Below are 22777 nucleotides of genomic sequence, written 5' to 3' on the forward strand. Positions count from 1 at the left end.
ACAATGCACAGCCTTGCCAAAAATGACGGACAACAATGGGAACAAAGGGCCGTTTGTAGCTGCAGTCTTGACATTCAAACCTCGACAGCCTTATCAAAGGTGACAGGAAACAATGGGAACAAAGCGCCGTTTGTACCTGCTGCCTGCCAATTCAAGCCTCGAGCCTCGAGGTGAAGCGAAACATTCACACACAAAGGAATTGTGAAGTGCGACACACTCGAGGACTTGGGCTATTTATCTGCGCTCGAGTTCCATCGAATCCGTCTCTCCTTCAAGTTCGAATCGCTCACTGACAAGTGTGAGCTGCAGCGCCTGACACTCCCAACTCGCAGATTCCCAACTCTGAACAGACGGCTGCAGTCACACCACCTCCCACCCCAACCCCAGCTCGTCATGGAGCAACACTCCTTCGACGACATGTACGGTGGCTACGCGCCCCTCGACGGTACGGACTACGAGGAGCCCCCCATCGATGCCTTTGACGAGTTTGTTAACTTTGGTGCACCAGACAAGAGCGCGTCCCGGGCCAGCAGCGAGGAGGTGTCGGACGAGGAATCCCCTTCGACTCTCTTCGCCGCCCAAGCCACGACCACGGAGAATGACGGTCAAGATGCTCACGCTTTCGTCAACCCCGCTGCCCTCGACTCTTCCTTCGAACCCAGCCTGTACTCTCATGATTTCAACCACAACGCCACTGTCCCGACCATCACGCAGGACATCAACTCTTCGGCCTTCCAGTACAACGGCAACTCCACTGACTTCACGTACGGCAACCACAACGACGCCAACAGCAATTACGTGATGCCCGCTCCATACCCGGCTCTCCCCCAGCTTCCTCTCCCTCAGTTCCAGCCCCCCAGCGCATCTGCCAACTCGACGTACGGTTCCCCGGGCTACAACATGCTTCTTCAACAGCCGTTCGATCCTGCTCAGCACCTCGCGCAGCGTCTTCAGACCTATGTCGGCGGATTCAATCAGATGAACTCGGCTCCTGTGTACAACGGTCACCAAGGCGATCTCGGTCAAGCGTACAACGGCGGTCCTGCGTACAACGGTCAGCAAATCGGCAACATCTCATCGGCAGCTGTGAATGGAATGGGAGGCGCGGCGAACAGTCAGGCTGTCTTCCCTCACCAAGCTACTCAGGCATCCATCAACAGCGCATCCGACAACACGGCAGCTCCAGCTCCTGCTCAGCACTACATCCCCGCCTTCACCGCCGATCCTACCATCAACTCCGAGCAAGCCTGTCGTGAGTACCTCGCGCACGCCGACATCAACGACCTCAAGTCCATCACCATCCCCAATGACGACTATGCAATCGTCCAGCAGTTCCGCGAGCAGGAGTTCACCGCCCGTCTGTACAACGCCCTGGCTCACGCCTACTCCCAAACGGCCCCGAGCTCCGACTCACTGCTTGTGCCCTACCTCAGCCAGCAAGAGACTGCCATGACCGACGTCGCCAAGATTCTGCAGACTCCCACGGGATCCAAGCGCGCCAAGGCTCAGTGCTACCTCCTCGTTCGTGCGGTCATCCATCTCTCCACCCACGGGTTCAACAAGAAAGCGCACGACGGAAATACAGCCGACAACACCAAGGGGCACGCCGTCATGCGTGATCACCACGTCGACACGGATCTCATCTGCTCTGCGCGCTTGGCGAAGCTGGAGGAGATCATTCAATCGAACAAGCTCATCGCCAAAGACGTGATTTCCGGCACCAACTTCTCGAGGATGTGTCAAGACCCAGCTTACTACCTCGAAGAGAAGGGGAAGCTGCTGGCATCCAACGCGGCGCGCGCGGAGAGGACTCAGAAGTTGAACTGCGGTGCCAAGAAGGGCCGCAAGACGCGTGCTTGAAAAGATGCAATTGCAGAAAGCGAGACGGACATGAAGAGGAAATGTCCGCAAGATGGCAAAGGAATTGTGAGATTGAAAGTGTGAGACTCTGACTTTGTGTGGCATTTGCCGCGTGTGGAATGTAGAGAGCGCGACATGAGACATTCATCGCATCAGCAGTCTCAACATGCTCCCCCACCACGCGCGGCAAAAATGATAGACTTCATCTCGGTTTGGATACATTGTAGAATTAGACATTGGAGACACTGTAGCACTAGAAATTCGAAAACATTGTATTATTAGACTTCTGTCTTTCTCAGCTCCTCCTCTCCTTTTCCTTCTTTGGTGAGATGTCTTCGGCCAGGCTGCGCCGACTCCACACGCTGACTGTGCACTCCGTCCAATCAAATACTTGGAATCTGGTGATGTATTCCAGCCTTGCTGATCACCTCCGTAATAATCTCTTTTGCGGCAATACTTCGAGTGAAGCTGGATCACAAGTGGTACGAGAACCGATTCTCCAGATGTATGCCCTTCCAACACGGCAAGACCAGCAGAGACCGCGCTCAGCCTCGATCCCACCCACAGCGCGTTGTTCGTCCTCGTTTGCCTTTAGACTTCTCATCTTCAGGCTAGTCTTAGTCAAAGTCGCACATATCGTTGACTTGCCCTCGTCTTTCCTCCCTCGTTTCCTCGCCCGACACGTCTCCAAGCACACGCGAGACAATACACGTCCAAGCACACGCGAGACAACTCACAATACCTGGTCTTGCAAACGTCCTTTGTATCATCTCTTGCATTCACAGCCTTGTGTCCTTGCCGAAGTGACTATAACTTCTCGTCATCCGCAGCTCAAAGGCCGTGTCATCTCATCAGAACATCGCACTCACCCTCTTCACGGCACGCCAGCATGGCATTCAACTTTGACTTTGGTAACCCCCACGGTGAATCCGACGAACAGTACCAGCAGTACTGGACTAGGCAGACACGAAAGCTGAACATCGAAGCCGCAACCACAGGAAACGACGCGCCGATTGATGCAACCGCTTACATGGCTTATCTATATGGATCAGACTTCATCGATCAAACGAACGGAGCCTTCGACTCTCCAGCCGCCAACCATCAACCATCTCCAGACAACCAGCCGCCGCGGAGCCAACACGCCGACCCTGTTCCATCCATGCTATCCCCCAACTCCATCCCCAGCTCCAGCTCCAGCGTCTTGCTTCCACAACGACGGGTCACTCCTGCAGTATCCCAGAGACAGCACCATGGCGCGTCGCAGATCCCCAACTCGCAACACCTCCATCGATCGACCTCGAACTCCGCCATGCCCACACCGATGCAAACGCCAGCTCTCGGTTTCCGGCACCTGCCCTCCACTCCTTCAGCGCAGACACTGGACGAGTTTCAGTATCAAAACAACTTGGCCTTCGACAACATCAGCAATGGCACGGCCTTCAGCAGCCCGTACTTCATTCAGCGCGACGATGGAGTCCAGTCAGTAGCCGGGGCACAGCAGTACGGCACCATGACTTCGTCGTATCCCGTCTCCGTCGCCTCGAATACCTTCCATCAGCCTGCAGCCCCTTCTCGCCTGACAACGCCTGCATGCCTCGGAAACAATCAAGCTTTCCAAGGTGGATCACAATACCAGGACAACCTCAAGCAACCCCCTTCAGCCGCGTACTCGTCCCATCAGCCCTTCACCGGTGCCAACGCAACAGACTCCCAGGAGGCGGAAGCCAAGAGTCCACTGCAAATCACCGACTCCGAACTCGAGCACGCAAGTGTCGAACACGCACGCGTGTACATCGCACACGCCGGGGACTATCAGCCCCTGGAGATCATCGACGATGACTGGCAAGCAGTGAGGCGCGTGCACTTCAAGTACCTGTGCGCGCAACTCTTCAACAGCCTCTGCCAGCCAGCTGAAACAGACCTGACCGGCTTCAAGGACGAGGAGAGGGCATATGCCGAGCGCGTGGATGCCCTCAAACCCGTGCTCAGAGAAATGGACACCCCGGAGAAGATCAGCATGGCCAAGGCACACGTCATGCTCGCTGTTGATGAAGCCATCCGCTTGCACGAGATTGGCGTGCCGCCTCGCATCCCGGGCCAAAAGGGCCCAAAGGACAGAAAGAATGTCCCGCTTGACAAGAAGGCAAAGTGCTCCGACCGCATTCTCCGCATGATCGAGTGCGTGCGCCAAAACAAGCATGTGGCGATGGATGTGCTGCGTGGCATGGCGACTGCCCTCGCCATGTACCCTGAGAAACATACCAACACGAAGGTGAAGTATCTCAGGACCAATGCGACCAAGAGTGTCCGGATGCAGGGAACGGGGAAGAGGGCCGCGCAGGGAGAGGGCGAGGCGGAGGACTTCGGTCGGACGCCGACTCCATCGGTGAATGGCAGGGGCAAGAGCGAGTCGAGACAGGCTTCCGTAAGTTGTTCATCCCGTCCTCGGAAGACTTTCTGCTTATTTATAACAGACTGTGCCGGATGACATGATGAGCGATCAACAGCTCTTCTCGCCGACGATGCTGGGGTATATGCCAGCACAAAATCCCACCGCGCTGAAGCGGGGTCGAAGTCCGGTCAACGACTTGACTCCGGAGGGGGCCATACACGGGAATGGAAAGCGTGCAAAGCAGAATGGCGGTGCATATATGAGCGGAGGCTTGTCCAGCTACGGCGCATGGTAGCAAGAGCAGCTCGCTCATTCTGTAGAAGGTATAGAGTCGAAGAGATACGAGGTCTCGAGCGCGGTGATGTATCATAGGGATCGCTCTGTAACTTGTATCAACTCTTGAAGCAGATCTGATGCTGTCCATCGTCTCCTCGAGGTAATCAGCGAGTTCCAGCACAGTAGCGATGACGGCGACGTTTCCTCGTGCAGGCGCAAAGGAGCAATTATCGGTTTTTATCAGGAATGCTGGGAAAGACGGCACCCTCTGAGTCCTCGCATTCCTCGTCGGACTTGGCCTCTTCCGCCCCCTTGTTTTCGTCGTCGTCTCCTCTCCAAATCCCTCCAAATGAAGCTGCGGCGATACGCGAGCGGCCGCTTGGCGTGCTCCGGCTCATCTGCCCATTCCTTCGCGGCAGCTTTCGCAACAAGCTGCGACTGGGGAAAAGCGAGGGGGATGTCACGCTCGAATTGCTGGTTTTGTTGCCCGGAGTCGTCGATGGTCCGAACAGGCGCTCGAGATGGTAAGCTGCGGCGGTATTGTATCGTCGAAGTGTGCTGCGCCTCGAGATGCGCCTTGCTTCGGAGGGTTGGAAGCGAGTCATAGGTCGCGGGGACGGTATAAGTGGCGCATTGGCTTCGTCGACCTGGCAAGTGCATGCACGCGCCGGCCTCGTCATGCTGTGGTCGGCCGTGTTGACTGGAGCTGTAGGAGAGAGGTCTGCTTGTGCTCTCTCCACGGACTCGCTCGGACTCGTGCCAGTCCGTGTGATGTCGGCGAGTGGATGAGAGCACGTGCTTGCTTTATAGATTCGAATGGGATCGGCCGGCGACGCAGTGGTAAATGATCTCTGCGAAGCTTCGAGTATATGATGTGCTGATGCAGTGTATATTGATGGCGCGAGGGAGCTGGCGATTGCGAATGAACTGTGGCGTGTGCTCTCCGGAGAGTCAACGAGGCTGCGACTCGGGGCATGGCTTGGCTTGGCTTTCTCTGGCTGCATCCCTGACTTGTCCTCACCACCTCCATGGCGGATCCCAAAACACAACCCCCTTGAACCCAGGCGCTCCGCACGCATAATAGTTCGTGACCTTGCGGATCGCACGTGGAGAAGCGATAGTCGGGTGGTCAGGGCCCTTCGCACAACATTAGAGCTGGTCAGCGCCTGTCGCAATTTGCGCGAGTCGACGGTCGCATTGCGATGCACATTCCCCAGCTCAAGACTGAGTTGACGGCGCTGGAAAGGACCAACACGACACCACCGAATGCTCGAAACATCCTGCTAGGGAAGTCCAGGTAGGCTCACCACGAGCTTACACAGCTGCGTGGCGCATGAGCGGAGGAGGCCACTAGACAACACCCTGAAGCAGAGGCATCGACGACAGCGAGCACACATCTGCGATTCCGCGGTGACGACAGCTCCTCCGCGCTGATTCTCGATCTCGGCCTTCTTGAGACCCATCAAGACAGCGAGGAAGTTCTTCCCAGCAACATTATACACCATGCGCGCGCCTCGGCAATGCGATGGAGGAGAGGCATGGCATCGGCCACCGAGGCCCGGCACACAAGTCCTTGTCTCGAGCAACCCGCGGATTCCGAGCATAATCCCCCTTCCCACCGAGCGCCTCCCCTGAGTCAGGGCAGGCAGAACCCACACACCGTTGTCTTGGGAGTCGGTTTCTCAACAACGCATACTGCCACGCGTGCGCACCGAGTCGCGCCCTCGACATTGTCCTTTTCCTTCTCCGCCTCTTGAACTCGGCAGCCTTGTGCCGACTTGATGACCTCGAAGCAAGTACAGAAGCTGGAGCCGGCGTTCTTGGCACAGCCATGTCGTAGTGGGACCGCCAGGCGTTGGATCGCGTTGGAACGAGGTGGATGAAGCACGTACATGTCGTCGAAGGAGTGCTTGCTGGACCATGGAAGAGCCACTGGACTGCCGGAGCTGGAATGAACTGGCAGTCCTGCACCCCACTCGAGCGCGGAGAACCACCAACAAAGGACTTGGCTCACTCATAGACACTGTTCACAGACGATGAGGGTACGGACACGGGGTTTCAGCGCGAATCGGAGGTTTGGGAAGTCTGCTGCTATGGATCCCCGAGTGTCGACTGAACAACCACGGTGCCCTCTCCTGTGAACGAACTTCCTGTTTGAGCAAGGAGCTCGTCTGGATCTCCTTCAACACGTCCGCGTGCTTCAAGATGCCGGCGACATCTTGGAGTTGTCAGGCATCTTCACAGCACCGGCCGCTGTTTTCGTCAAAGAAAGTCTGCTGGAACCTTCCTCTTCTCTTCGACATCCGGATATCCGGCGAAATCGACGGGAAAGAGTCGTATAAACATGATGAGGTGGAATATGTATACGGTCGAGGTGTTGAAGCAAGGGGGTCCTTCCTTGCGTCGGCCAAATTGTGCCCGCGCCGCCCCGCGTAGAGTGTGGACCTTCAATGATGTTTCAGGCCGCGGGCAGTGAAGAAGTCTGCAGGCTCTTCGAAAGTGCATTCGCTTTGATCGAGGCGTGTTTTCTTCTTCGCCATCACCGGACGAGTCGTGTCTTTGGAAGCTGTCTTCGGCCATGGCTTCGGGGGTCTGGAATGCGGGGGTCGCTGGTCGAAAGGCGACAATGGCTGCAAGACATGCATTGATGGTCTCTGAGATGTGAGAGCAGGATGGTACGGGTGTCTGCTTGGAAACGCTCCTCGTCAGACGATCCGCCTCCCGACATTCCTGGGGATTTGACCTTCGCCAGGCGACTCGTCCTCTCCTTCCCACTGGCTGCGAATGTGGGAGGAGCCGTCGAAGAGGCTGCTTCTGGGATCTTGGCCTCCAACGCCTGATGGAAAGGCAGATCCGCCGCGAAATGGAGTGGATGTGTGCGCGCAAGGCTGGTCTGCTGGAAGTCGGCTCGTAACAAATACCCTCTCTGGCGTCCTTGGAAGCTTGTCTCGTGGTATGCTCCGGACAATGCACAGAGAGCCCGTCCAGACCAGACATGTTGCTCCATGATCGAGGATCCTCATGCTGATTGATCTATATTTGCTCGAGAAGGCATTGTTCTGGATGATGGAGAATTAGCCTGAAGAACACTCTGATGAAGTGAAGCAAGACCGACCTTGCGCTGCTTGCCGGCGCAACGACATCTCAGCACGCCGCATTTGTCGAGAAAATGGCTAGAGATCGCGGTTGACCCCACGGCGATGAAGGATGCTGCTTGGCATGCAGCGGATTAGTCGACCTCCATTCCCGCAACCTTGGAGTGGTTGAAGGAGCTGTAGTCGGCGTCGGTGTCCATCCCGGCGGGCGCAGCGTCGACAACGGAAGGGGAGGGGCCCTTGGATGGCGTCATGCTCGCCAGACAAGACAGTGCGAGAGCGGTGTCTGAAGTCTTTATAGCATGGGAGGGAAAAGACAAAGATAGGAAAGCGGCGCTGAGCTTGATGATGATCGACTATTTGTGGAAGACCAATACCAGAAGATCAGAAGGCCGATCTCGAAGTAGAGGTGCGAGTATACAGAGATGAGTGGAGATGAAGAAGGAGGAGGAGAAGAGGAGACAGACTGGATTCCGCACCGATTTTATACCCAGAGAGGCATCGGCGAAAGCCAGACGATGAAAGCGACAATGAGCGATTGCTGCTTGCTGGTCCGTTCAAAGCATACAACGAAGCCCATCAGCTTGGGCTTACGCTCCCGGCATCGGATTGAAGGGCAATCAGCTTTCCGATTGAATGGCTTCTTTGACGAGGCCGGAAATGATGCGCACTGACAAGCGACAATCGAGCAATTCGTCCGGACAAGCGAAAGAGACGGCTTGCTCGTCTGACAAGCAATTTGGCCAGATCCTTCACTAGTTGCGCTTTGGAGTACCCGCTCGAGAGTCTTAGAGCAAACCTGGAAATGTTTGGAGATGACAACGGTGCTCCCGCCGCCCTGGTTGTGCGATCAGCCGAAACGGGCTTTGACCCCGCCCCACTCTACTCATCGGCCACCCTCTGTGTTTGCTCTGGAAAAATGCTGTGAAAGACATCTCCCCAAGCACAGGGTGTTTGTCACATGGTCCGGTTCATTGGAATGCTGACCTTTGAAGCTCGCATCGCGCCTACCTGGCCTGGGTGGGGAGCTCCACCGCGGGGAAAAATTCCGGATGGGACGAAGTGGAGCTAAAATGCATTCCGGGACTTCACCTCAATGCCATCGAATACTCTGCGGGTTGCAGGCCATTATGTACTTCTCGATACGGTGAGATGTACTCAATTGACGCTCGACTCACCGGCACGGCGTCTACTGCCCACGCTCGCGCTGAGAGGTGCCGGTTCCGGCGCTGAATGAAAGATCATTTTGCGGAAAATCGGGATGTCGAAATCCAGCTGCAAGAAGCTGTGAAACGCGGCGATGCGGGCCATCAGGATGCTCTCGGCTTGAGTAAAGACGACGATACCGTTGGTATACATTTGCTAGCATTGCCTCCGTCGGTGGGCTTCCGGTATGCTGCCCTTCCGCCACCCCCAAGTCACCTAGCCCTCCGGCCTATCTCGCCTACTCCACCCGTCCCTCCGAAGGCGCCATGAACACCCTGTAGTGCTCCATCTTGGGCTTGGGCTCCGAAAAGTGACAGCCCAGGCACGCACGCAGGGCGCGCTGCCACCACACCAGGCGGCCCGGACGGCGCGGAATCCAGCTCTCCATCACCAGCTCTCCGAGCCCCTCGCTCTCCATCCAGGCTTCCGTGATGCTGAAGTCGTCTTCCTCGTCGACGGCAATGGTTGTCCAGGCCGCGCTGGTAGTCGACCGTGCGATACCGCCGGCGTTGGTGCTGCGGAGATGAGCCGGCTCGCTGGCTCGCTGCCGTGGGATGCTAGGCGCTGGGAGATCGTCGGAGATCTCTTGCTGGCTGTTGTGGAGGTAGAGACTGGTGCTTCTACTGCTCTTGCCTTGTCCGCGGCCGGGGATCAACGCTCTCATGCAGGCCATCGTGGGCGTGCGGTCGTTCTGACCTATCGAGTGGTCAGCGAATGCCGTGCGTGGTGTCTGCGGAAGCTCGAAAGGGACCAACTCGTTTGTCTGCGTGTCTTGCGGAGTGCTTTCGGTGTGCAGTTGCTTGAGTGATGCCGTCGATGCTGTTCCTCACTCGCCGGCGCGTGGCAGATGGTGTGCTGCTTGTCTTTGAGCTTCGCGTCGCGGCGCGTCTTTGCTGCAGGCAAACAACTCCAGGGTGGATGTGGTGTGTTTGAGAGGTTTCAGCCGTTTGTGAACTCAACAGATCTGCGAGGCTGTGTGTCCTGCAGAAAGCGACGCAATGCCAAGCCTACCGCCGCCGCCACTCCCCGCCGCCCCTGAGCCACCATCCACCCCGACACGACGACAACACCATAACCACTCATTCAAATCCGCCGAAAAGTAAATACGGAAAGTCGCATGGACCCCCTCTCCAACCTCCAACCATCGCATCTCGGCTACGCGGCCTGCAAGAAAAGATATCCCCCCACGGGGCAAGCCACTCCCGCTTCCCTTTACTGAAGTTATATACTATTCGAGTCGACCCTGGACTTTGTAGATAGCTTAGATAGTCTAGATAGGTAGATTAGTGTCAAGAGGAGGAACCGCCCGCTGCCTGCCCGGCAGCAACACTAACCAAACTTTACGCAACAAGACATGTGCTAACATCTTCTGAAGTCCAGAGTTCGAAAGAACCGAACCCGAATTACTCAGTCGACAAAGACATAACTCGTCCGGGAGTTTGCTTGCCCTCGCACCGGCGGGGGATTCGTTTTGTTCTTTCGACCTCCTTTTTTTAGTTCTCCTTTTTGGACTGCATGGTAGCGGACGAGGTTTGCATACCCCTGAAGGCCAGTGGAGTTTGTTTTGCACTCCAGATGGCCCAGCAATTTTTTTGTTACGACTATTCTGCCGTGCAGCATTTATGCAGCGCGTGGCAGAAGTACAAACACCTCCGCCGCCGTGTAGATGGCGAAATCAACGCGTTCAATCCCTCCAAGCCTCCCCTTTTCATCACGCTTGAGCTTTCCGCACCATTCAACCCATTCCTCCAAGCATCTGAGCGTCTATGAACATCACGCACGCGAAACGAAGGCACAGCTACAAGTTCTCACGCGCTGCAGAGCTCAGGGGCCGGCGCTGCAGCAGACTGCGCCCGCGTTCGAGGGCGTCACCACGGCAAACAGTCCTTTTCGCAGGACTGCGCGAACCAAACACACCTTACACACCTCCTTCTCACCTTTCGCAAACACTCCAACCCCTGAGTCCACCCCTCACAGAAATTGCGCGCGTTGCAGGGGTACAGGACTAGCACACGCGTTTTTTGACGTAGTGAGGGCAGCATTGGCACCACCCGCTTCACCCAAGGAAAGAGCGCAAGGATAGCACCGCGACGGGCATTCTCGCCATCATACACCTCCCTACATCAACACCCGCCAATATCACCACATATATCACCACATCTTTCTTCAAGAGCAGCTGGTGCGAAAAATTGCATTCCGCCAGGCTTCGTGGCACCATCATTTCAACTGCCTCAGCCCCAGGGTAAATCATCACCCGGCATCATCAAGGAGAAGAGCTTGCGGAAGAGTAACACGCCGATGCTCATTACGATCACACACATTTCTCCCCCGAGGACACCCATCCTGGGAGGAGTATCACTCTAGCGGCAGACATCACAACGTACACATTTCCCCTTCCAACGACCACACCTTAGCACGAAGACAGTATCGGCCAATCCGCCTCGTAACTGACAAGAACGCGTAGAGAAGCTGTCCACCTAAGGTCTTGATGAGCGCAGCATGCAACACAACTAGAGTACCCGCGAACACCATCATCAGTTCACGCGGGCGGAGTCGGAGAAGGAGAGCGCAAGACAGTGTCACCTACCCCTGAGCCAACAACTTGCTGCGCAATGAACATTGCTGCTTGTGTTTCCTGCGCGTCGCCTTCACCCACGTACACCTCACGAGATTGACCAGTCGGAGAAGGGGGGAGAGCGCTCAACGCGTTCACACCCTAGCGCCATGACACTCTCGGTGCCGTCACACCCACAGCGCCCGCAGATGATGCGAGCTCCGTTACTTTGCTTTTCACGCTTCAAGATGGTGATGCTTTGGTGGAGGACGTAGGGCGATGCATGAGCAGGAGAAAGGATAAGCAGGACGAAGGGGAAGAAAAGCGGAGGCAGGAAGGAAGATGAAAGAGAAACGCACAAGCGTGCAATGTGCATTGCTCAATCTGTACGGTGAGGAGGACGTGAGACAATGCCAACCACAACGCCGATCTGCACATACTCGTACTTCACATCTTCGTTCCCCGAACCCATCTGCTATTCTCATTGCTGAAGACCGCTCAACGCTGCATCTGCTACGCGTGACATACGTTGAAATAGATAGCGCTGAAGAGTGCGGAGAACGCGAAGCTGATGCACAACTGGCTGGCAGGGGACGAACGGGTGAAGAAGGAGCAGGTTGGAGTGAGCATTCCAAGTTTCTGCTCAGAGGTTGCAAGAGTCGATGAGGTACATATTAGGTGATGACGTATGGACACAACAACTCACATCCACCTCACCATTCCCCTCCTCAGCATAGATAGCCAGATCCCCATCCTCATCTGACCATGGCCGCACGTGACACCCCCGAAGTTCCACCGAACGAACTATATCAACAATTCAACGCGCCTGCACCTTCACCTCACACAAGAAATTGGTCAACGCCAAAAGTAGGTGAGGGACGTTCACGTCCGGGGGCTTTGCAATCTTTCGCTTCTCGAAGTCGAAATAATTAGGTGCTGATCCACCGCTCATGCAGCCATGCCAATGCGCATTGGTTGTAGGGCGGGGGGCTTGTGGAGTGCCCTACTCTCCTGAAGAGACGGGGCCGGGGGATCAGCGGTGGGCGTTGATTGCCGCCTACTTTTTGACTTTCTTTGCCAGGGGTCGCGGGTTCGAGTGGCAGGGGAATGTCATTTTTTGCTTTTTGCTCTTAGAATGCGCTGGAGAGGAGATTGATGCATTGGCGGACCTCAGTTCTACTGATACGAGCACACTTGAAACATTTTCTTTTGTCGCTTTGAAGGGTGAACGTGAGATCATGAACAGGCTTAGGTTCAAACTACTCTCCTCGCGGTACATCTAGCAATCGAACAACTTAGAAGAAGTACATTTAGGCTGAGGCGATGAGACATAGCGTAACACAAACGAATCTGAACACCGTACTATGGGCGTACTGTGGCGGTGAGGCCGACGAGGAAGGCTGCCGCATGTGGAAACAAGCCAAGATTAGTCAAGCATTCACGTGAATTGTGGGGCTGATCGCAGGCAGAAGCCTTCACCTCGCGTTTTCTCATGGCGAAGACACCCGCAAGCTCCTTGGCGACGGCTGCAAAACCTTTTGCGCTCGCAAACTTCCTACTTCCTTCTCTCACTCACTTACACAACCTCGCGTCGCTGAGCTGAGAGCACTCAGATCACGTCCTCCATCAAGCCTCCTTTCGCATTCGAACACAACACCCCGTCTACTCTCCAGAAGGTGTGTTGAGTTGCAAAAACGATCTTGTTACCGGCCAAACGCTGACCCTTACTGTAGCTCACCCAGTCACCTTCCATCATCATGGCGAACGAGCCCGGCACCACTCCCGGCAATGCGGAAGCTGTTCACGCAGAGAACACCAAGCGATCGGAGGAGATGTGGGGATTGCTTCATGCCAAAATGCTTGCCGTAAGTTGCACTGGCGATCATCTCGCGGTCATTGCTGACTTGTGAGGCAAAGTACGCCGGCCCGGAGTTCTGGACCACCGACAAGATCGAGCTGTTCAAGATGCGTGCCACCGCAATTGCGCAGCGCTCCCAGGAGTTCAAGCAAAAGTACATCGAGCATATGCGCAGCGTCAATCCGGGATGGGAGCCGACCGACCAAGACAAGATTTGGAAGATGTTCAAGGAGGAGGAGGCTCTCATCGACGATCCTGAGGCGAAGAATGCCGCCGCGGAGGTCATGTTCTCCAAGGTGATGTTCGGTGACTCCAACTCGCAGTAGCTACTTCAGCTGTGATGGGACATTGGTCAATGGACAATCATCGGCTTTGCACTCGCGGCATAGGTGGAAGGAAGGACGGCAGTATTCAAGCGAAGGAGACACGGTACTCTCTTCGTGAAGTTTACACAGAGTAGTGCAGTGAATGAAAAGGAAGAGACACTGTGGTCGATGTGAATCTCTTCAAACTCTCACTGCTAGAGGCCTTTCATTGAAACCATTGATGCGACGTGCTTTACGAAGCTCCTTCCATCGGGAAATCCATCCACTGCGTCATCGAATCCAGCCAAGGCTCAGCCTGCAACCCGACACTCTCCAACCACGCCGTCCACTCCAGAGTCGGGTCCAGCCCAGCAGCTTCGTACCCATCGGCGCAGCTTGCCCATAGTCAAGCGGCACCGTCTGCGCCTCGTCCGTCTTCGACTGCGCCGCCGCGGGCTGGTTCAGGATGGAGTCCAGACTCCGTGCGAAGATGGACTTGGCTTGCGTGCAGATCTGGTAGTTGTTCTGCCCGGTTTTGGTCAGCGAGTCGCAGCACGCGATCAGGAGGGAGATGTCTTGGATGATGCCGCTGCGGTTGCCGACGAGGTTCTGGTGCGGGTTCTGGGCTTGGCGGAGGAGCTCGAGGATGAGGACGCTGGCGCAGGGCATGGCGAAGAATACTAGCTGTGGAACAACACGTGGGTGTGTGAGCTTCTCTTGCGTCGCGAACGAAGATTGTGGGTATGGTTGTGGCACTTACCGTCCATTCCATGTCTGATCTACGACTCTCGCCCAGCTGTCGCGTCCGCTGAGGCAAGAGGACTAGGCTGAGGACTTCGTGCGCGCATAGTATCAGTTGTCGGTGATCGCTCTCGTCGGCGTCTCTGAGTAATGCACGTAACATGAATTCGATATAGACGTGTAGACGTCGACAAGATTGCTGTATTAATTTGGATTCAGTTGTTCTGGCCGTTGCGGGATGATTCTCGTCCTTTACACGGGCGGGGAGGGACTCCCAAACCGACGAAAGGCTGGCCAATGCTCGTCTGAATTCACAATTAGTGCTATGCATGAGTCGTAGACGGGGAGATGGTACCTGGCTCTGGGTTCGAGGTCTGGCGTTGCAGGTTGGTTCGTAAGTTCGATAGCTTCCTCACGAATCGCCGACACCAGTAATCCGTAGCGTTGACGGGTAGCTGGGTGGACGACGTCATCTATGCTCCATCCTTCCCCGTTCAATTTAGCAACGGCCTCCTCGAAGTCTTGCACTGGGCCGGTAATGACATCCTCGTTCAGATCAAATGGCAGCTCAATCGCGCAGAAGTGATGGCTAAGTCGAGGGGGCCTGATATTGTCCAGGGGATGCGTCAGCGTGTCTTGCACTTTACGATGAGCTGGGTCCATTCCTCACCGGGATGTAAATGTGGCGGCGACCTTGTCGTGGTCATGTGCCAAGGCGAGAGCCTTCCTGCGAATTTCGATAAGGTATGGTGGAACGGATGGAGTTCTTGGAACGCCCTTGTGGTATCCTAAAGCGAGGAATACCGTCGTCATATTCCCCATTAGCCCAAACACCTCCAGAGAATCGTCCCTTGAACCTTCGGTCAGCACCTCATTGTCTCGCCGGTACAGATAACGACAAGTCGTGTGGAAGACTCACTAAAAGATGATTAACTAGAGATAACGAAGGTGCGAGTCAGGAGACTTACCCCAAATACCCAAGTCCCGAAGAATACAAGCAGCAACGAAAGCCAGAGGCTGAAGTCGTTCACTGCACCGAGCTCGTGGGCAAGCGACTCACACTGGCGACAACATTGATACGCCATTTGCATCAATGTCTTGCGGTCCACTTTCCAGCTTTTGTGAGCCGCGTAATTGTCTTCTAGATCTTTGTCGTCTCCGAGGTAGACACCAAGCGCTGCACAGAAAATCCCGAGGTGCTCGATACGAAGGTCTGAAAAAGCCGCCTGAAGCGCTCCATGTCCAGGCGTGGAAGGGAAGACGGGCGGTTGGGAAGTGCGTTGAAGAATGGAACGGCATTCGCGTTCCAGGTTCGCAGGAGAGCGATCCTTCAACAACTTTTGCAGAGTTATTTGCGTAGTTCTCCAGGCAATTTTACCAAAATTAGCGCTTCTCATGATGTCCTGGTCTTCGGTTGAGGGCTCAAGCGTGTACAGACCGACCTCGGAGACGAGATCGAGGACAGAATTCAGCAAGCGTACACCATCATGGATCATTCGCTCGCTGGGAACTGACGGCTCAGGCGCTACCACACCCATTCTGGTTAGTGACGCGTGTAGCCGCGGCGAGTGCAGCGTTTCCGGATCGGCGAAGCGCATCAAGTCTTTGTTGATGTTAATGAGTTCATACGGTTGAGGGGTGCCGAGTGGAGGGCTGACGAGGTTGGCGTTGGCATCGATGGAGGTGTGGTGTGCAGAGGGTGTAGGCGAAGACAACGTATTCGCCAGGTCGGAACGCGCGGAGGTCTGCGAGATGTCATGGTTCGTCGCAGAGCCGCGGGATGTTGATGCGCTCATGGGTGCCGGGTGGTAGTAACATTGTGCCGACCAGCCCCGGCGCGTGCATTTGTTGCAGACAGGTTTGCCGTGGTCGCATCGCACCTTTGACTTGCGGCAAGGTTCGCAAGAGGCTGGTAGCCCGTTTCGTCGACGACCTTCTTTCATTGAGAGGATGGAAGCTTATGGAATAGTACAGGGGTAACGGTGATAGTATCACGGGTAATAATGTAAGACGGAGAGAGAAGCTGCGATTGGATGCAGAGGACGGAAGGATGAAGTGTAGCTGAAGTCGAGCGGCGGAGTTGGGCCCCGTCTAACCGCTTGCATTAACGATCTTCTGGACGTGCTCTTGAGAATGCCGTCTGACTGCGGAAGAGGCATGTAAGAGTCCTGGCCAATGGGGATGTGTTCAATGTGTAAGAGCGCGTCGTAGGATGCAGTAAGGTGGGGAAGCACAGCACAGCACGTGCTGCTCTTATTGCTGACTAACAAAGTTAGCGCCTTACACCCGGAAACGGTATTTAAACGGCGAGCGAGCGTCTGACATCCGAAGAGCACTTCTTACCTCCGCGTAGATGCCAGGATGGCTTTCATGTAGTGATTGAAACGCACATTCAAGCATGCAACTGCAGTCGCTGTACTACGGGCTTCTCGCCCTTTTAATTGCTCTTCTCATCCGGAAACTATTCGCCAGAGTGCAGCAATACACAACAGCTCGACGTCTAGGCTGCCAACCCGTAAGGAAATACCCGCACACTCTGCCCTTCGGATACGATCTGTTCCGCAAACGAATCCAGCAGCGAGACGCAGGCCGCCGAAACCAGCACGTCCTCGAACTCTTCCGCGAACACAGCCCGACATTTGAAGAAAACATCTTCGGCCAGAGAATCGTTCAAACTTCTGATACGCTGAACTTTCAGGCGGTAGGAACCCGACTTGATGATTTCGGCAGGCTGGAGCGCCGCTCTGTCGAGCCCTTCTTCGGCCGGGGCATTCTGTCGCTGCATGGACCGCCATGGAAAGAGGCGCGGAGTATCGTGACGCCGCTCTTCAAGCGAGCGGAGCTGATGGATGTGGGCAAGTTTCAGAAGTTTGTGGACCGCATGTTTGCGCTCATTCCGAGGGATGGAAAGACCTTTGACATGCAGCCGTTGTTGCAGAAGTTGGTATGGAGCATACCTTTCGTTGCAAGCCGGACCATCTGCTAACCCGTCTCAGTTCCTGGATAGCTCGACGGAGTTTATTTTCGGCGAGACCGTGGACTCCCTCCGCGATCCTTCGGGGCAATCGCAGGAGTTCCTCAATGCCTTCAACCAGGCTCTTGCAGGCGCTGGCAAACGTATGGCTGTGCCGGGTGCAGCTTATCTATACGTCTTTGACAAGACGTGGCGGGAGCATTATCGAAAAGTTCACGACTTCATCGATGAGTGCATCGCCCGTCGTCTCAATTCCGATCGGAAGCAGATTCTCTCAGACCGCCGAGAGCGCTACGTCTTGGTCGACGGGATGGCACAAGCCTATCGGGATCCAGTAGAACTGCGCTTCCAGCTGCTCAACATCTTCTTCCCGGCACGAGATACCACTGCGATTCTCGTCTCGAATACTCTCTTCTGCCTCGCCAGGCACCCCGAGCACTGGGCCGAACTCCGCAAACAAGCCTTGGACCTCGAAGACCAACCACTGACATTCGAACTTCTCAAAGGCTTATCTGCATTCCGCTACACTCTATTCGAATCACTCCGACTATACGGACCGTCCGGGCAAATCCGCCGCCGCGCTCTCCGCGATACTACTCTACCCCGCGGCGGCGGACCGGATGGTTCATTTCCTGTCTTCGTGCCGAAAGGGACGCATGTCATAGTCGACAACTATCCCAAGCTCCGCGATCCGCAGATATGGGGCGCGGACGTGGAAGCTTTCCGACCCGCTCGGTTTGAAGGAAAGGTGCTGGGATGGGATTTCACCCCATTCTTCGGCGGGCCGATGATTTGTCCTGCCGTCAATCAGGTCATTTCGCAGAGTGTGTATCTGTTGGTGCGCCTGGTGACGGAGTTTGAGCGAATTGAGAATCGCGATGAGTGTTGGGAGTATGTGGAGCGGGCTCGCATGCTGGTGGAGAGTGCGAATGGGATCAAGATTGCGCTGTATCCTGCCAAGGGGTCGATATATAATCAAGATAAGCTCTAACTAGGTAGGGTAGGAAGGAGGGCAGTATACAAACGAAGGAGAAATGGTACTCTCTGCGCGAAGTTTACAGAGAATAGTGTTATGAATGAAACGGAAGCGACAGTGTGCTGGATAATGAACCCTTTACAATTCTCACTGCTGAAGCTGATCTATCGATGAGCCCACCGATGCAATGTGACATGTACGATGCTCGCTTTGGGGAAGGGGAAAACGGCGCGAGGAATGCGGCGCATTACTGCGGCACTCAGTCGTTGCCTCATCTTCCTGCACATTGTAAACCCTAGCATCTCCATCCAGCTAGTCATCGCCCTCGCTTCCCACCTCCGTTTCCCCATCCTCTTCCTTTCCCAGCTTTAGTTCATCCTCGTTCTGCTTTCCCAGCTCCAATTCGTCCATCAAAGTCTTGAGGGTGCCACTGCGTGTCTACTGGACGTCAGCGACTACTATCACTGCAAACAATTTCCCAGGCAGCTTACCTTAATCGTTGCATGGCCTCGCATGGTGAAGCGAATCGGAGATTGAAGCTCCGACTTTACTTCCTCGTCACCCTCCATGCACTCCGGATCGCTCCAGCCGTAGTCGTACAGCAGTACGCGGTCCAACAGCACCTCAATAACACCACCGCGCGCCTTGTGAGTGTCAGCTAGCACACGTCGTGTCTTCTCTCTGAAGAGACTCACAGCAATCACTGCATCCGCATGGGCTCTGCCACGGATCTCGAGAAGAGGCGTGGGATTGGAGAACGCGTCAAGCGCATAGCACTCACTCCATAGCCATTCGAGGCAGTCTTTGGCGTGGTAGCTATCAAGGTCTCGTTCGAAAATCTTCACCACGCCTTCCCTCTGTGCCGCGTCTTCAACATCGATGAATCCTTTCTTCAGCCATTCCAGAGCATGATCAGCGATGAGCCGTTCGAGACTATCGGGATGAAAGGTAGATATGGTGCGTATGTTCTTGACAGGTGTTGCGCCGGCTTTCACGGTTATGGCACGAGGTCCCTTGTCGGCATTGTCCTTCTTCATCATGGCAAGGTCCTTCAACCAACATTTCGCCGAAAAGAACCCATGTTCGCCCCGGAGCTCAGACCACTTCAACAAGATGTCGCCATCATCTTTGGCCAGAGGCGGCTTCGCTGCAGTGGCAGGCGTATGAGTCTGCTTCACTTTGCTTAGTATCGACTGGCGCTGGTAACAAGCAGAGAAGGGAGAGGCGGGACTTTACAGTCTTCCGAACTTTGGCAGGAGGAGCCATTGCTTCGGCCTCGTGGCTATGATCCATCTCGCTTGGTTCGATGAAGGGGTGCGGTGCTGAAGGGGAAGATGGGATGGGTGAGCGAATGTGAGCGTGGGCGACGGCAGCCTTGAGCTAAGAAAAACGCGCTACGCGCAACGGACAGCCTTCGGGCCGCGTCACGCTAGACTGCATACGGACTGAAATCGACAGCCTCGTTTGCACGAACAAATGGCAGACCCTCGTGGCTGCCTCTCGCGATGGCGGCAATCTTCTGCAGACTCACCGCAAGCTCCTTCTCGCTGCTCTACGGACCTGCTCCTGCGCTCGCTGGCGAGTTGTGCTGCTCCGGAAAACATGGGTTTGAACACGGAGGGCGCGAGTGTCTTACCTGTATTCCAGGTTGCCTTGCATCCCGACAAAAACATGAAGCTCTCCATCTTCCACTTTACCGCAGAACATCGACATTAGTTGTATCGTTAATCACACGTCGCAAGCATGGATGGAACCACCGACTCCCAAGGCGCTCCCGAAGCGGCGAATGAGCAAGTCACCCGCCGCTTGATTGCCGCGCAACCCACTAACGCGCTTTCAGGACTGACACACGACCTCGCCCGCGCGCCGGTCCATCACACTCTGCGCCTGCGAATACCGCGAACACCACGCTCGTCGATGAAAAGGTGGCGCACGAAGGGAGTGCCTTACCCCCGCCGCAAGACGTTGCGCAGCAGTCTGAGCAGCCCAGCGACATGAGCAAGCTCATTGGTTTGGCAATGCGTCTCCCGAACTGCCAAGCACATGAGATGCTGAACAGACCTCACAGCAAGCATGCACGAGCAAGTCCGAATCCTGGCGATGTATCTCGAGACGGAGCGGGAATCTGTACAAACAGCAAGAAGGGCAAACGTTGATCTGGAGGAGCGCTTGCGAGCCGCGACAACACGCCTGGAAGAGTATGAGCGCCAAATACCACACCGAATTGAAATGGCTGGGCTGAGCGCGAGCTTGAAGACGTCAGAGAAGATGTACCGCATACTCGCGAGCGAGAGAGGTCGTGATAGTGGCGAGATTGTGGCTCGGACCGCCGCCTGGCTGGGAAAGCAGCCTGAAGTGCCACAAGCTCCTTATGATGCTCTTAGGGGTTGGCCTCCCAGCGCCACGTCTCTGGGACAGCAGCCGGAGGTACCACAAGCTTCTCATGAAGCCCGCCGAGTCTTACCTCCGAGTGCCACGACTCTGGGAAAGCAGCCGGAAGTGCCACAAACTCCTTACGATGCTCGTGGGGTTTTGCCTCCCGGCGCGACATATTCGGGAAATCAGCCAGAAATACCACAAACACACTATGATACTCGTGGGTTGCTGCCTCCTGACGCGACATATCTGGGAAATCAGCCTGGGGTGCATCAAACTTCCTATGATGCTCGCGGGGGTACGCATCCCAGCGCCAAATCTCTGGGAAAGCAGCCTGTGATGCAGCAAACTCCTCACGCGAGCTCTTCTGCACATTCAACCTTTCGGAACTTCTTCTCCGAGATGGGCCCGCCGAACTCGCAACAGAATACAAACCCAAACCTCATTGCAGCACAGGGCCTGGCTCAACTTCAGCAAGGACCCTCGACCTCACAAGAGCACCCATCGGCCGACAGCCAGCACGCGCGAACTTCTTCCCTTGAAGACCATTCCTCCCAACCAAGTGCCTCCAAGCGTCCTCCCTCGGGCACATTCCTCATCAACAACCCGCACACAGTCGACCCCATCCTGGGCATCCATCTCGGGTTCGACAAAAGAGGCAGAATCATTCTAAGCCGACAAGAGGACATCCCACGACTCACTTTCCAAATGGCGCGCCACGACACCCTGCAGCCCATCATGGACGCAGCACGCGAAAACTCCTTTCACCAAGGCGTCAAAGCCGCCGGCAGGGACTACCACTGCGCATTGACGGGCTTCCACCTTCTGCCCACGTTCTGGACTAAGGTTGCTGAGAGGCAGCTCGCGTGCAAGGATTGCTCGAAGAATCGCCGCACGTGCATTACGTGGGACCCCGAGAGAGCGGCGTGGGCGTTGCTCCCGCTACATCCGTATCTGCGCGCTTCGGGTTTAAAGTCGGATGACCCTTTGTTTTTCGTCGCTGGGAAGACGCTCGATCCGCGTGGGCGGACGGAAGAGCTTTGGTCGGATGAAGCCGCTCGCAGAGCGACTAGGACGGTCTCGTAGGGAACGTGATAGCTTCTGACCGGGCAGTCTGATGGGAAGAGACGAGGAAATCCGCACAGCGCCATGCCTGTCGTTCAGTATTGGACCCTAGCTACGTGACATCGATGAATCGCTATCAATCAAAGTCCATCCTGACACTCTCACTTCTCTCTCCTTCCTTCTCACAACCTGCACTCTCCTCAAACCCCACGTTACTCGCGCCAGCTGCGCTTCAGTTTCTCTTCTTTCCATTCTTGGAACGCTTCGGTATACCTCTCCGGCTCTTTCTTTTTGAAAGCGGCGGCGGTACCGTAGTCGTAGAGCTCGGCGCATACCTCGTCGGGCAGGGCGATGGCGCGCGTCAGGGTTTTGTTGTGCTTTCTTTGTCGAAGCACGGGTTTTGGTCTCTTCAGCTTCATGCTTCTCTTCGACCTTATGATGCACCTTGTCGTCCTTTGTACGTTCAGTGCGAACAGGAGTGTGCTGCGCAGGCATCTTTTCGGCGTGCTGTTCGTTGTGCAAGGGCAGATCGGTCACGCCGTTGTCCCACGCATCGGACGGCGACGAACAATCCGCGGTCTTATCCTCGTGAAGCTCGTCTTCCTCCTCAATCGCGTTGATAACTTTCCAGCTCTGAACAGAATAGAAGAACTCCTCCGCGGTTGCGATTCCATTGAAGCCTTGCTCAGTAATAGCGTTGGCCACCATATTGAAATAGTTGCTATGCACATCGCGGCACATCGAGTAGAGGCATGGCTCCTCCCGGCAAATGATGATGTGACATTCAACATCCGCCCAAATGCATTGCGAGCACGGAATGGCGTGGTTGCAGCGCAGGTCGTGCGCAAAGCATCGCGCGCATTCTGTGAAGATGTCGTTGGTTTCAAACCACTTTTGGATCCGTTTGCTCGCTTTCTTTGATGGCCAGTAATCGCCGGAGCCATAGATGAGGCTCAGTCTCCCAGTGATGGGTCCATCAAGATCCAAAGAATTGACAAAGAAGTTGGTGCCATACTCTTCATAGTCTTCAGGAGCCTTGGAGAGGGGAATGAGATCCACGTCCCACGGGTCACGCTGCACCCGGTTCCCACGGGCTCGT

At 55.5% G+C, this 22777-nt stretch overlaps 10 protein-coding genes across 10 annotated transcripts; 4 read left to right on the forward strand and 6 right to left on the reverse strand.

The window, feature by feature from the left end:
- Positions 1-393: 393 nt before the first annotated feature.
- Positions 394-1860, forward strand: BDY17DRAFT_307438 (uncharacterized protein; the record flags this gene model as incomplete). Its single annotated transcript, XM_033735116.1, has 1 exon — positions 394-1860. The coding sequence occupies one exon, from the start codon at positions 394-396 to the stop codon at positions 1858-1860; it is 1467 nt and encodes a 488-aa protein (XP_033594740.1).
- Positions 1861-2872: 1012 nt separating this feature from the next.
- BDY17DRAFT_290355 (uncharacterized protein) lies at positions 2873-4558 on the forward strand. Its single transcript, XM_033732496.1, has one exon. It carries the CDS (start codon positions 2891-2893, stop codon positions 4346-4348), a length of 1458 nt encoding a protein of 485 aa, XP_033594741.1. The 5' UTR covers positions 2873-2890; the 3' UTR covers positions 4349-4558.
- Positions 4559-4570: 12 nt separating this feature from the next.
- BDY17DRAFT_25054 (uncharacterized protein) lies at positions 4571-5814 on the reverse strand. The gene has a single exon (XM_033731072.1). It carries the CDS (start codon positions 5605-5607, stop codon positions 4756-4758), a length of 852 nt encoding a protein of 283 aa, XP_033594742.1. The 5' UTR covers positions 5608-5814; the 3' UTR covers positions 4571-4755.
- A 761-nt stretch (positions 5815-6575) lies between these two features.
- Positions 6576-7786, reverse strand: BDY17DRAFT_25060 (uncharacterized protein). The gene has a single exon (XM_033731087.1). The coding sequence runs from the start codon at positions 7523-7525 to the stop codon at positions 6791-6793; it is 735 nt and encodes a 244-aa protein (XP_033594743.1). The 5' UTR covers positions 7526-7786; the 3' UTR covers positions 6576-6790.
- Positions 7787-10888: 3102 nt separating this feature from the next.
- Positions 10889-11878, reverse strand: BDY17DRAFT_290357 (uncharacterized protein). The gene has a single exon (XM_033732497.1). The coding sequence runs from the start codon at positions 11757-11759 to the stop codon at positions 11493-11495; it is 267 nt and encodes an 88-aa protein (XP_033594744.1). The 5' UTR covers positions 11760-11878; the 3' UTR covers positions 10889-11492.
- A 1066-nt stretch (positions 11879-12944) lies between these two features.
- BDY17DRAFT_290358 (uncharacterized protein) lies at positions 12945-13435 on the reverse strand. Its single transcript, XM_033732498.1, has 3 exons — positions 13301-13435; positions 13117-13248; positions 12945-13059 (listed from the first exon to the last, which is right to left on the reverse strand). Exons 1-2 carry the CDS (start codon positions 13406-13408, stop codon positions 13126-13128), a joined length of 231 nt encoding a protein of 76 aa, XP_033594745.1. The 5' UTR covers positions 13409-13435; the 3' UTR covers positions 12945-13059; positions 13117-13125.
- A 197-nt stretch (positions 13436-13632) lies between these two features.
- BDY17DRAFT_290360 (uncharacterized protein) lies at positions 13633-16486 on the reverse strand. Its single transcript, XM_033732499.1, has 5 exons — positions 15256-16486; positions 14958-15136; positions 14643-14891; positions 14307-14592; positions 13633-14230 (listed from the first exon to the last, which is right to left on the reverse strand). Exons 1-5 carry the CDS (start codon positions 16228-16230, stop codon positions 13838-13840), a joined length of 2082 nt encoding a protein of 693 aa, XP_033594746.1. The 5' UTR covers positions 16231-16486; the 3' UTR covers positions 13633-13837.
- A 143-nt stretch (positions 16487-16629) lies between these two features.
- BDY17DRAFT_260675 (cytochrome P450) lies at positions 16630-18363 on the forward strand. The gene is made up of 2 exons (XM_033731842.1): positions 16630-17231; positions 17284-18363. Exons 1-2 carry the CDS (start codon positions 16686-16688, stop codon positions 18250-18252), a joined length of 1515 nt encoding a protein of 504 aa, XP_033594747.1. The 5' UTR covers positions 16630-16685; the 3' UTR covers positions 18253-18363.
- Positions 18364-18373: 10 nt separating this feature from the next.
- Positions 18374-19581, reverse strand: BDY17DRAFT_25103 (uncharacterized protein). The gene is made up of 3 exons (XM_033731131.1): positions 18933-19581; positions 18729-18881; positions 18374-18675 (listed from the first exon to the last, which is right to left on the reverse strand). The coding sequence occupies exons 1-3, from the start codon at positions 19275-19277 to the stop codon at positions 18550-18552; spliced, it is 624 nt and encodes a 207-aa protein (XP_033594748.1). The 5' UTR covers positions 19278-19581; the 3' UTR covers positions 18374-18549.
- Positions 19582-20310: 729 nt separating this feature from the next.
- On the forward strand, positions 20311-21806 carry BDY17DRAFT_329683 (uncharacterized protein; the record flags this gene model as incomplete). Its single annotated transcript, XM_033737868.1, has 1 exon — positions 20311-21806. The coding sequence occupies one exon, from the start codon at positions 20311-20313 to the stop codon at positions 21697-21699; it is 1389 nt and encodes a 462-aa protein (XP_033594749.1). The 3' UTR covers positions 21700-21806.
- Positions 21807-22777: the final 971 nt, after the last annotated feature.

Source organism: Neohortaea acidophila (assembly GCF_010093505.1).
Source record: "Neohortaea acidophila strain CBS 113389 unplaced genomic scaffold BDY17scaffold_1, whole genome shotgun sequence".
Lineage (NCBI taxonomy): Eukaryota > Fungi > Ascomycota > Dothideomycetes > Mycosphaerellales > Teratosphaeriaceae > Neohortaea > Neohortaea acidophila.